This window comes from Periophthalmus magnuspinnatus, chromosome 10 (genome assembly GCF_009829125.3).
Source record: "Periophthalmus magnuspinnatus isolate fPerMag1 chromosome 10, fPerMag1.2.pri, whole genome shotgun sequence".
In the NCBI taxonomy this organism is placed as follows: domain Eukaryota; kingdom Metazoa; phylum Chordata; class Actinopteri; order Gobiiformes; family Gobiidae; genus Periophthalmus; species Periophthalmus magnuspinnatus.
In genome coordinates, this window is record NC_047135.1 from 23,243,951 (window position 1) to 23,257,389 (window position 13,439).

The 13,439-nt window shown below is 37.9% G+C and overlaps 1 protein-coding gene across 1 annotated transcript in view; it reads right to left on the reverse strand.

Annotated features, from left to right (window-relative positions):
- Positions 1-13,439, reverse strand: part of si:dkey-237h12.3 (teneurin-3) — a 191,043-nt gene that overhangs the window by 63,282 nt on the left and 114,322 nt on the right. The window contains exons 13-14 of the mRNA XM_055224598.1: positions 9,948-10,215; positions 4,529-4,672 (exon numbers count right to left, since the gene is read on the reverse strand). Of these exons, the coding sequence (XP_055080573.1) occupies positions 4,529-4,672; positions 9,948-10,215 (412 nt within the window). The remainder of the gene's footprint in view (positions 1-4,528; positions 4,673-9,947; positions 10,216-13,439) is intronic.

A 13,439-nucleotide genomic window follows, 5' to 3' on the forward strand; every position in this document is an offset into this window, starting at 1 on the left:
GGTTAGCAGTGGCAAAACTGGCCAAGTTGTGAAACACACAAATTAGGATCCTAGGAATGCGATAAGAAAGTGAACTAGTTGGAGCTTTTAAGACAGGACAAATCATAGTGCCTCTAAATGATCTATGTCTTATTTGCTTCTCGTTGAAATGCTTATAAGGCTGTGTTCACACTTGCACGCACTGCACCAAATTGAGACTAAACTAAAGACTAGATCAGCGCCAAGTCTACACTGGGACTAAACCAAGATCATATCAAGATAAGTGTCTACACATCTTATCACAACAGACATCAGTGTTAGAATGGCATAGTTCGGAGCTGAAGGCCAGTGTAACCCCAACCATTTTGCAGATAAAAAGGACACTAATTGTTGAGGACAGGTGGAACAACTACAGTGAGCCAGAGTGGGTTTATGTCACAACAGCAGCGCAGGGAAGTGACACTAGCCTGAGGTATGAGCTTTAAATGTGCAGTCAAATGACTCCCAAAACACTTCTTCATTACGAGTCTGTGACCTGTTCTAGGTGACTAAATACGTGGCATTCTACCAGGAGTATGCCGGCCAATATAGGAGCTAATATATATAAATATATATAGATATAGATATATAAAAAAGGGGGGTGGGGGGGTGTCTTGTCTGGTAGGGCACAAGACAAAACCCAAGGTGTAGGCTGCATACGTAACTGCAGGGTGTAAGATGCTGGCAGAGAAAGCATACATGGAGCGGCATAACCAAGGGATGGGCATAGTGTACAGAAACATCTGTGCGGAGTAGGGACTGGAGACCCCAAGGTAAAGGTAGAAACACCTCCAAAGGTAGTGGAGAATGATTGAGCCAAGATCCTGTGGGACTTCCAGATACAGACTAACAGAATGATGATGGCGAACCAACCGGACATTGTGGTGGTGGATAAGCAACAGGGCAAAGCCGTTGTGGTGGAAATCGCAGTACCATGGGATGGGAACATCTCTAGTAGAGGACCTGAACATGGAAAAAAGGATGCGATCACCCGCGGAGGGTGAGGATGAGAGATTTTTATATACAGTATATTTGATTAACTGCTGTACTTTTGCAGCCCATAAAGTGCCTATGACAGATTATACTACTCATTTTACTATATATAACTATATACTATAATATATACTATAATATAACTAAACTTTAATATGATTATATTTAAACATTTGCCCCTCAGTTTGGCAGTGTTTTAGATTTGAAATATTACTTCCCGGTTGCAAATTATGACATCATGCTAGGAAATTCCATAACGGTTACCTAGCAATCATCTTGTACACTGGCTCAAAACTCTTCTACTGTGCACAAAATGATTATTTGACAAACAAAAATATAAGAAACACCTTTATTTTGTTGAAAGCATTCTTTCTGATAGAATTCGCTCTAGTGTGATGTCATCAATATGGAACTCTCTGGAAACAGAAAACTCAAATAGCTGCTTTATTGCAAAAAATCTATCTGACCATATGTTGTCTGGTTGTGAAAAGAGCGGGCATCTGCCTTTAAACCTGCAAAAGACAGACTTCCACCCATTTCATCCACTCACCAATTTAAACACCACTAGTCACCGACACTAGTTGTCTGAGAGAGAAATTCACTGCGTTCATTGAATTAAAGCAAGAATTAAACATGACGCCTGTTCATCAAAAAGCTTAGGTAGCAGTGTAGGCCTGCTAAAACAGCTGAGTAGAGCACGATGGTTGCAAACGCGGCACCCTCGTGACTTAGCTTCTGATTTATTCTGCTATTACCATGAAAGATCGGCCCTTCAAAACTCTCCTCTATTATGTGAGGATGAGATGACCAACCATATTTCATTGTGATTGCAGTATTTATGGCTGTGATTCAGGCTAAAGACCACCCGCCAGGATGGGTCCTCAGAGGGCCACGATCTGTCCGACAAGCATGTCTGATGTCCAGTAAGCTAGTACACCATTTCTATTTTGTACTTTAGAATTATAGTTTGGGCTTTGAGAAGTAAATACAAAAATGTATTACCAAAAATATAAATTCAACATATAAATGTGTACATGTTATAAACTTATGAGACTCCAGAATGTTTAGGTTAATGGTTAACTATTCTCCCAGTCCTAACTCATTCTTGCCTCATTGAAATTAGCTGGATCTTTTACTACTATGCACTACTAGCATACTATGCTGTACTAGCAGCTATGGAAAAACAACTAAATGCAACAGTTTATGGTCTACATAGACATTACATTGTTGGTGGTTTTCAGATTTTAGAATGTGATGATGTCATACTACTAGACAGAGGGCAAGAGACAGTTTGTCTTTAATATTTGCCTATGAAATATCTAGAAGGTAAATGATGAATTTGGTCATTTCTATTAATGACTGAATTCTAGAAATTGCTGTATTACAACAAAAATGTGCATTCCACAATATTCATTTTAGTGGCCCCCATATTTATGCTAGGAGATTCAGCAGTTACCATGCTGACACAATGTACACAAACACAGACAAAAAATCTAAAAACAAACCCCCCCAAAAAAAACCCAAACATAATAGATTTAAACAGTACATTCTCAGGACCCTGCGATCAATACGAGCGTTCATGGTCCTATTTAGGAGTTTGATTTTCAACAAAAAAGTGTGACTAACTAAAAAGCAATTAGCTTGTGACTGTAATGTAATTTGAGAGGGACTTGTTTAACAGCACAAATCAGCTCACCTGTTTTAGTTCCCACTAAGTCAGGTCTTCATGGGCATTTTGTTTTAAAATAAAATCTAACTTGAGTCATAGACCTACAGACAGAGCAATACCCACAGTTAGCATCACACCCCAAAAAACATCATGATATCAGCTGCAAAGTATCAATTGAATGTTTTCATATTCTACAATCTTGGGATGGGGCAGGAGCCAATTCAATTCGAATGTATTATTTTGGTATTTTACAAGTGACAACAAATCAGTTATACTGGTGATTATGCACATAATCTCTCCATAACACCTGAAATTCTGCGTAGTAACAGTATTAATCTAATCTACCCTCACATCTCCATTATGTTCATTATAGTACGCCTTTGCCGTGTTATCATCATAAACCAAACGGAAGTGAGCCCAACTTTAAAGACAAATTTAATATAAGCATTTCTTACTTACTCTACAGAGATCTTGACAGTGGCCCGAGTTGAAATATCAGGTAACATATTAAGTGGAAAAGTGGCATGAAAAAGTTCTTAATTATTCCAGGAAAACACAAACATATACACTGTTTCTGTAAGAAATGCCTAAGGGACTAAAATATGCTATGCAGAACTATATTGAAAACTAATGTGGAGGTGTGCGTTAAAAGGAAACGATAACTCAATAAAAACACTGCAAACAAGATCCAATATTACAAGCGTGTCTCCTATAGCTTTAGCCAATTAGATTATTCTTTTTACTTCTGTGGCCACCGTGAGTAAACTTCAATAAGAACCCCACTTTCTCAGCTTCTAATTCTATACATCACAAAGTTCATCTAATTTGGACTTTAAGGGGAGCAGAAAGTAGAAATAAAAAAAAGTTCACCACTAAGTCATGTTACTGCACATAGTAACTTATAAAGTCACATTTACTTTTCAACTCAAAACTGATTTGCAATTTATTACATATATTTTTTCTTTATATCTGAGAATTTTCTGTTTATTGAAGTTGTTTTTATCTTCATATCGTCTGGCATTGAGTATGTAGCGCGTTTGAACTGTTTTCTAAAGGCGTTAGCAAACAAACATATATCTGCTTTAGAGTTGCACCAATTTTTTCCATCCGATACTTCAGAGATGGAAATGAGATATTGGGTGGTGTTGGGAAGAATACTGAATAAAATGTATTTGGTATGTGTTACATGGTCCAATCAGAGTACTGTATTCTGAATACAAAGAATACATTCACTTTGAGTTGCGTTATAGGCAGAGGGTTAAAATGGTTTGTTATACTTTGATTTATCACTGATTAGAGAAGGAAAAATCACACACATGCACACGCGCACACACACCCACACCCCCCCACACGCACACACACACACACACATACACACACATGCACTATAAGAGCAGTGACTTCTATTTTTCCTACCAATACAGTGCAATATAGTCCTTTAATTTTAGGAAAGTAACTGTATTCTGAATACCACCAAAAAAGGAACTGTACTTAAATTGTGTTAAAATTCGAACTATATAAATTCGGCACTTGTATTTAAAAACTTCCCAATACTGGATATTTGTCTCCTTAAAACAATAGTCTAGCAAGTTATTAAAAAAAATTATTGAAATATCTATTTTTTTAAACAAGCTATGTAAAAAAATGGAATAAATAAACGTCAAACATTATGAACTATGGGGTATGCGGTATTCTGGAGTTGAATCAATTAAAACTATCTGGTATCAGAGCCGATACCTGGTTCCAATAATACACCCCTATCTTAGACAGTGGCATTATCAGTAGTAGTAGTAACAGCAGTGGTAGTCATGAAAAGATAGTAATAGCTGTAATGCGTAATGTCCTTACCGTTCTGAATATCCAGAATATGATGCTTGTCTAACATCCAGCCTCCCATGTTGGCTGCGTCCAGCTCGTATCCCTGCAGCACAGCCGTCCTCTTCTCCCACAAAACCACATCCAAGCACGACTCGTACTCGTAGCCCACCGACACTGAGGGGAGCAAGGCATAGGGCAAGGTTAGTCAGGCTATACATCCAGGGAGGATACACCAATGTTCATTTTGTCGACTAAAATATTTTTGTCATAGTTTTTGTCAATGTCATATTTTTGCTAAAACTGAATACTAAACTAAATAAAAAGTAGTTTATGTAATCCCTCAGGCATCCAGGTATTTCCCATAGCAAATAAATAATTCAATTCTGTCGACTGGACAAAAGAAGATGGCCACTTGGACGAGTGGCGAAACATCTTCACTCGGAAACTTTTGTCCAGTTAACAGAATTAAATTTTTCATTTACTTGTTCAGTAATAAAAAAATAAACATGACTGAATCAAGTGGAGACTAGATCCAAGTTCCCAGAGCTCCAAACCGGATCATAAGCAAACTCAAAGTCCAAGGAATACATGTGTTCATGGCCCACGGAAAAATGACTGCAACTATTATGGATTTAGACTACTACATAGATCAATTGGAGCCCATGATGAAGTAGAGATACATGGACATAAGTGTCAACATATATTTAGAATATTTAGGGGTTCAAAATAATGCTCATATGAACTGGCATAAGCATGTGATGAGTGTGTGTGTGCCAAGATACACCAGCGTCTGTACTTTCTTAGGAGATAAGGCTGTTAAGATAGATAAGGATGATCTATAGAGCTAGTATAGAGTCTGTGCTAAAGTATGGAATAGTCAGCTGGTTTAGAAACCTGACAGTCAAGTATAAATTGCAGATCCTTGGACTGGCTGGTAACATCATCAGTGTATTTAATCTGATTGGACCATAGACCATCTTTGAACGGCCAGTTGTGAGACAGGCTCTGAAGATCAGCATAGATCCCTCTCATGTGCTCAACACACAGTATGAGCTCCTGCAGTCTGACAGGAGATACAGGGTTCCTTTATATATAAATAACAGATATAAAAACTATTTCGTGCCCCAGTCCATAAAACTGATTAACAACATGGGCTGATTGTGAGATGTGCAGATGTGTGAAGCCTGAGCGATTGTAATTGTCCAGTTCTTTTTGTCTTTTCTTATGTCCTGTCATATCTGTAAGTTAATGCTACTGACACCTGTTTAGAGCTAAATTTCTTCTTGAAGAGAGGAAAATAAATGAAACCTGAAACCTACAAAAATCAGCATAACATAAATATCATTATTTGACTAAATCTGAAAAAAAAAACAAACAAACAAAAAAAAACAAACAACTAAATTAACATTTCTTGTCAATATAAACACTGGCATACACCAAACATCATCTACCCTGCCTGTTATTTTGATGAAAAACAACACAATGCTAACTATACTACAGTACATATGCAAACATTAGTACTGGGTTTCGGATTCCTTCCTGATTAGAAGGCTTGTGAGAACCGTTCCCTATTCAAAAGAATTGCTTCATTGCTAAAGCAATGGAGAGCTATTGCTATGGCTGGAGACCCATGAATAGCCAGACTCTAAAATAGGATCATACTTTCGAAAAGAATTGACTGAATTGATTATATAGTAATTTCATTAAAAAAGAAGAAATACAAATTTAATTCATAATTCTGATATATGCACCTTTTAAGAGTATTGGCTATTCATGTTAAAGCTAACATAGTGGTAATAGATAGCCTATGCCAAAACATTTTTCAAGATTTTATTAGAGCCACATTACAATTTCAGTAATATCACCATTCATGTACTCTTCATATCTTTACGTAGACATGACAGAAGTGGACCAGTAGAGAAGAACCCAGCCTAAATATGCAGTGTTTGTGCATTAAACATGTGTGAATGACACAAAGCACAACAGCAGGTATGTTTGTGATGAGGACAACATTATAACATAGATCAAAAAATAGTGTTATATTGGGCCCTTCAAAGTTTGGAATGAGATTGAACAACATCTTTACTCTTAAAGTTACTCTTACTTGAATCGTAGTTTCCCCAAATGTATACAATTTGTAATTACTCTACAAAACTCTGTCAGTGTCATGATCTTTCTACACCACACAAAAAATTCCACATATTAACTATTTCACTTGAACCTATCCTGCATGGACCATTCACAACACATCCGCTACCCTGCCTGTGCTCTCTTTGACAGTATAATCCCCTCCAGCTGGGATGATTTCAGCAAACCCATGGGGAACGGCACATATCAAACCAAGCGGCTGTTTTCCTCCTCTGTAAATGCAAATACAACATAAAAATCACATGTAGAATCAGATGAAATATTTAAGCTATAAAACCCCCATACAGGGCACATTATTGTAATATCATAAACGGCGTGATGTGGCAGCTGATTACCGCGATCGCATTTGTGAAAGAGCGGAATTTTAATACCTTTACATATCTTCATAACGCGACCCTGCTGCTGTGTAGACATCGTAATACAGACAAAAGAATATAATTAAGATACGTTGCGATGTACAATCCAAAACTGGGATTCTGTGGTCATTCATCATGGGTTTTCTATTGTTGCTATAGCGCTCCTCGAAAGGACCTTTTCCAGGCTATTTTCCCTTAAGCAATAATGTAGTCAGTGAAGGGGAGCTGAAAAGTCATACATGTAAAACAAAGCAGTCAGCATAAAACAGTGGCCCTCAGAAAACGCACCACTGGGGGATTCTCACACCTGCTAAGAAAATGCCACGTGGCTACACAGACATGGAGTTCACAAATAAACAGTCTCTGAGAGTTGAAGTAGGGTTTATTGCCAGGAGGGATAGATGGATTCTGATTGACCCTATGTGGATGCTATACAGTGTTTCACATTGCATACAAATTTATGGCATATTCACATGTTTAGCTATAAAAATCTTGAAGGATTTGGCATGGCAATCGCAATAATGTAATATAATTCAAATTATTATATGGGGAAAAGTCCTCACAAAATATTTAAAATGAGGAAGGAACCATTTGTCTGAAACCTAGCTAGATATATTTTTTATTACAACATTATTCTTATTATTTTTAAGTTGTTATTAATTACAAATACTGCAGAACAATCTAAACAAAGCAATATCAGCCATGAAGTCAAGTTGGCAGGTTCACCCCATAACTCGAAATGTTACTTTGAATATTTTTATAGTAACAATCTATTATGCTAATGTAATAAAAAACAAGCTTATACAATATTTTAAGTTCTTTCATTTGGTCTAATAATTGTGAGAGTCGTAAAATGTATGTATTGATTTTTCAAAATATTTCTAATTACACATTATCACATCTTTATCTTTACAGGGATTTTTTTTTTTATTAATGGTACTCAACATTTCAACAGTTCAACATTGGCTCTTGACCAATAAGCTACTTCTCAACAAAACCAAATCTTACTCTATTCTATCTGCTCTCTGACTCTCCCATTATTCAGGAATGCTGTTTTAGAACATCTTAAACATGCTTGTAACTGCTTTTAATCCTGATTATTTTTATATCTATTTATTTATATTTGCTGTGTCATGCTGATTCATGCATTTAGTAGTGGTAAACTGTTTAGGTAGGGTAACTGTGAGAGCCCTGTATGTTAGTATGTGAGTGTGTGTGTGTTGTCTTGTGTATTGTATGTTGTATGTATTGTAAATGGGTTTATCCTCTTACATAAATATCAAATGACATTTTACACAGATGCTAAACAGTTAAAGGGCCCGTATTACACTATTTTCTGATCTGTCATAATGTTGTTTCCTCATCAAAAAACATACCTGGTGTTGTGCTATGTTTCATTCACAGGTTTAACACACAAACCCTGCTTCTTTAGGCTGAGTTCTTCCCTCAAACTGAAAACACCTTGTGATGTCATGTGATAATACAGGAAGTGCTCCACTGTGATTTTAAACTCCATTCACCTCCACTAGAATCTAAATAATTTCAGCCCTGGAATTGCCAGTCTCTGCTACATAAAAGGCAAACAGTAGCTGTTAACTTGAAAACTACCACTTCATGTCATCACAAAGTGGAACAGAGCATTTTGAGCTTTGGAGATGTAGACAGACTAATAATGCAGGATTACTTAAACGTGTGTGGAAACAAAACACAACTCCATGCATGTTTTTGATGAGGTAACAGCATTATAACATGGCTTAAAGCAACAATCCGTTTGGCGTAAAATAGGACCTTTAAACATATTGTCAATCAATAATCACATTCAGTTTTGTCTGTATAATGTATAGACAATTCTCTTCTGCACAGGTCCCATTGAGCGGTGACTTGTTTGTCAGCAGACTAATCGTGAGGAGAATAAAACCTGTTATAATGTGATGCATCAATTCCGTGTTAATGGACAGAGAGCCATTATCCAGGCAAACTGCTTATTCGGCACAAACACGATTATTAGGACAAATGGGAGCTGGCTGTATGTCTATGAGCAGTACGCAGTGGTTCTATATCAGAGGTGTTGGGCAGACTTCACAGAGGACTCGGGGTTAGACAAAGATAGTTCTAGGCCGTGCTCTTGCTCCTGTCCTCTCTTCACTGGTTCACACTGAGCTGAACGCCGGAAGGCTCGAGCAGGATCTGACAGAGAACATGGGGGCTGGGAATCTAAAGGGCATAAGTGATACTCTGATAACTGTACAGGAGAGGAGGAAAAGGTCTGTTTGAAACTGAATGTGCAAAGATAGGCTGCTTGGGATCAATACGGTTGTGAGCTTTTGGTTAACAAATATGGTTTATTATGAGCCAACAAAAATAGTACTCAAGTAAAAAAAAAAAAAAAAAAGAGTGAAAAACACACCTGCCTATCTTTTTTTTAATATATATATTTCTCACATATATCATGGGTAGAATGGCCATTTTAGTTGATTAAAAGTACTGTTATGTATTGTTATGTAAAAAAAAGGTTAAGTATAGTAAATGTACCTTTTTTGAGCTTTGAGCCATTCCCCTTCTCATTTACCCCTTCAGAAGTTTAAATTTTGGGTAATTCATGCACATTTCAGTAATCTTCATTTTTTTGCATCCAAAAATTCCCCTCAGACATAGCTACTGCTCTGTATTTGCTTTCTTAGTTTTTTTTTTTTGTCTTAATTTGTGATAAACATAAATTCAGCAGCATCAGCGGACTTGTTCATTTTATTAAGTTGTTTAAGATCAATATTGCAATTTAAAATGCCCAACATAAAAAAGTAATGATTCATAGGTGGCATAAATTATAACTATATGGCAGACAGAAGCCTAATACATCTTCTTTAATACTACCCATCCCTGAATTAATTTGCTATATAAAAAACGTAGCACGTGCCCTGTGAATGCTCCCCAGCAGGTACACTCACCTACAGCCTGGGCCAGCCCGTACACCTTCTGGCCGTAAGCATCAGTCTTGTCCCAGATGAAAGTGTAGGAAAGGTCAGGGAAGGCTGGGAAGGACTTCTGGAACTGTCGGCCCATGACGGCCACCATCAGGTGGACCTTCATCAGGCCGAAGGGCAGCCGCTCTTGGGTCAGCAGCACCTTCAGGATGGGCTTGTAGCCAGCTGCTCTGGAGCTCAGGTACACCAGGTTCAGGTCACTGCCCGGAATGGCCACTTGCTCATGGAGGACCTGGAGGTCAGTTTATTAACAGTGATTTATGTTAGGAAGTGAACAGGTAGTAAAGAAAAAAATCTACTTCTCTATTTCTTATGTTGCATTTTTTGTAAGTCCCACCAGGCTATGTGGACCTCTCCAACTGATCATTACTAGAGGTGGAAGAAATACACTCAAAAATATTCTCAGAACATAAAGGAAAATACAGTGTCCATACTGAGACCACTGTACTCAATGAGAAAAACGATTCCTAAAACCACTGTTGTTTTGGGGGTTGTCTCATTGTTGCCCCTATAGTCCACCTGTTTATTTCAGTAACAAAGACAAAAGAAACTCACAAATCCCATCAGCTCCTGAACTGTTTTACTGAAGTTTTAAAAATTGATCCTTCTTTTTTATGAAGAGTATACTATACTGAACCAATTATTAGTAAAAATATGGCTTCTTAAAGGAACTGTATGTAGCATGCACTCTAACAGTATTAACAAAAGGTATTACAATCACAACTGAACCTGGGTTGCCAGTACTTTAACCTGCAAATTGAGGACACATACAAGTTTTTGTGAAATGTCATAACCTCCGGAATTCACTTACTGAGCTGCAGAGGTTGCACTAGCACTAAATTCCACTAGCACTTTTCTATAATTGGCTATCTTTAAGTTGGAGCGTGTACACAGAAATTGTAGGGCGCTGTAACTAAAAGTGAGCGGTGAAAATGTGAAAGCAAACCATGCATGAGTCTGACCGTGCGCTGTTTACCCTCCGGTGTCCTCTCTTTCTGCCTGCGCCCACTTCGATCTTTTTTTTCTTCAGCAAGCACCCGCTTAGCGAGTGCCCGCCTTGTGACGGAAATACGTCATCAAAACAAGACTTGAATGGACGATCATAGATTTAGAGAGGTTAGAGAGAGTGGATCTCTCCTTCACTGTGGTTCTTCTCGGAGTTATGGGAGACTCGAGTCTCTTTACACAGACTGGGTATGTGCCCATAGTCCACAGCTGTGCACACAGCAAAAAGCAGCTATCTGCCGTTGACCAAAGCCCACACCTTCAGTAAATAAATTATACATGTAATACCAGGTTCTTAAGCAGCCTCTGTATCCTCATTCAAAATAAGGACGATTTCAGGTCCTTTGTGCTGTGAAGCCACAAATAGGTGAAGGGTTCTGGGCGTGAGACTTGTAGTAGTAAACTACTACTACCATTACTACAAGTGATGCCAACATCAGTCGCATAGCTTATATCTCACCACACAAATACGCAAAAGTGGACAGATCCTCTACTGTAGTTCCTCGTTTTACATCACAAAATTTCATGATAATTTTGTCAGAAACAGACAAGCAAATTAATCAACAGAAAAAGAGTATATTAATAACTGTCCCAGCACATCCCTGTCCTTAGACCCTCCTTCTCGGCAAGGAAGAACAAAAAAAAACCTAGTGTGAAAAAGAGAAATCTTGAGGAGAACCACAGTGAACCTCTCTAAATCTGTGATCGTCTGTTCAAGTCTTATTTTGATGACGTATTTCTGTTGAAGAAAAAAAAAAAACTAAGTGGGTGCTCGCTGAAGAAAAAAAACCCGAAGCGGGTGCAGGCAGAAAGAGAGAGGGTGCTGGAGGGTAAACAGCGTGCGGTCAGACACAATGCACGTTCCGCTTTCACGTTTTCACTGCTCACTTTTAGTTACTGCACCCTACGATTTCTGTGAACGCAATCCAACTTAGACAAAAGCCAAATGACGCCACATGCAGGTGCTGGGGTTTAGATAGTGAAGGTTTCAACATTGAAGCTGGCAACTCAGATTATAAAAATAGTTTATAACATTTTAAATCAAAACCTCACATACAGTTCCTTTAACACAATGTTATTTTGATTTATGTATCAAATTAAGCAGCAAAATTGACTGCTTGTGGAATGTTTGACTTTGAAGGAAAAAGATAAATCTGCTTTTCTTTATATACTCTTATTTGTGATTCAAATGTATGAGAATCATAAATGTACTCATAGTGTGGAGCTAATTAAAGCCTTGAGGAATGGGAACTAACTACAATGTTTAAGTTTTTACGTAGGTGTATTTCGGAATTGGTGATATTGTATTCTCTTTGTTTAGCTCAACCCTCACAGTCAGGCAAAATAAATTAGGCTTCTGTCAGGCTTAGAAGACTTCAAAAATTTCCCCAAATTACTTCGAGAACATTGTGCCGCTGTCTAAACGCATACCTAAGAGTGTAAGGAATGCATAAAATGTCCACAGGTTTAATCATGGCAACTATCTAACTGTCTCGAACTCCCCATTATAAAAAAGGTTTGAAATTTTAAAGCAGACCTACTATGCAAAATTTACTTTTCAGAGCTTTTAACCATGTTATATTTGTTTCCCCTCACCATTTACTCACCATTTACTCAGTTGTATTTGGGGTTATCCGTGTATGTTTGAGCAATGTCTAATCACTTATTTCAAGACGCCATTTGGCCGATCAATCCATTTTCACCGCCACAAGTACATGCCCACTGCTCTGTACTTAATTTGTTCTTTTATTTTCTCAATTAGTGGTACAAGGCAGCGTTGGATACTCAATTTGGTACAAATGAAAGGAAAAAAAAACAAAACTGCGGCACGCTAGCATTATCTGCAGCTATCCATAGGAGGGACTGAGAACTGCAAGTCTCTTTGTTGTGATGACATTCACGCCGACGTCAGCTCCCATTGGACACCGCATTTTTCTAACTCGAAAGTCAGCAGATGTATTTCTTTTATCAAGTAACTTTAGATGAATATTGCGATTGCGACATAATGATCCACGGGTGTCATAGATTACAACTATAAAGCAGGCTCAAGCACAATATGTCTTCTTTAAGCTTTGCAGAAATAGAAAGCTTCACTGTTTACTCAGCATCACACTTATTATTTTGGGGATTTCAAACAAAGATTTGTGCCTCAAACGGAAAATCGGTGACCTCCGTGAAACCGGCTGTCAGAATTTATCAAAGACAATTTATGGCTTAACATTCGGGGAGTCGGCGCAATTCAATCACAGCTCAAAGGCAAGGGCAAATGTGTCTGTTTAAAATAAGTGGGCGATGCAGTGGAGAGGGGAGATAAAGCGGCTTTATCATTAGCCACTGTCTGTGTATTTCCAACAAAGCGGTCGCCCGTCTGATGCCTGAGAAATGTGGGTCAAATTGAAGTCATTTAAAAGAATCTGATAGGACGACCAGTGTGGAAGTGACCATAAAAGA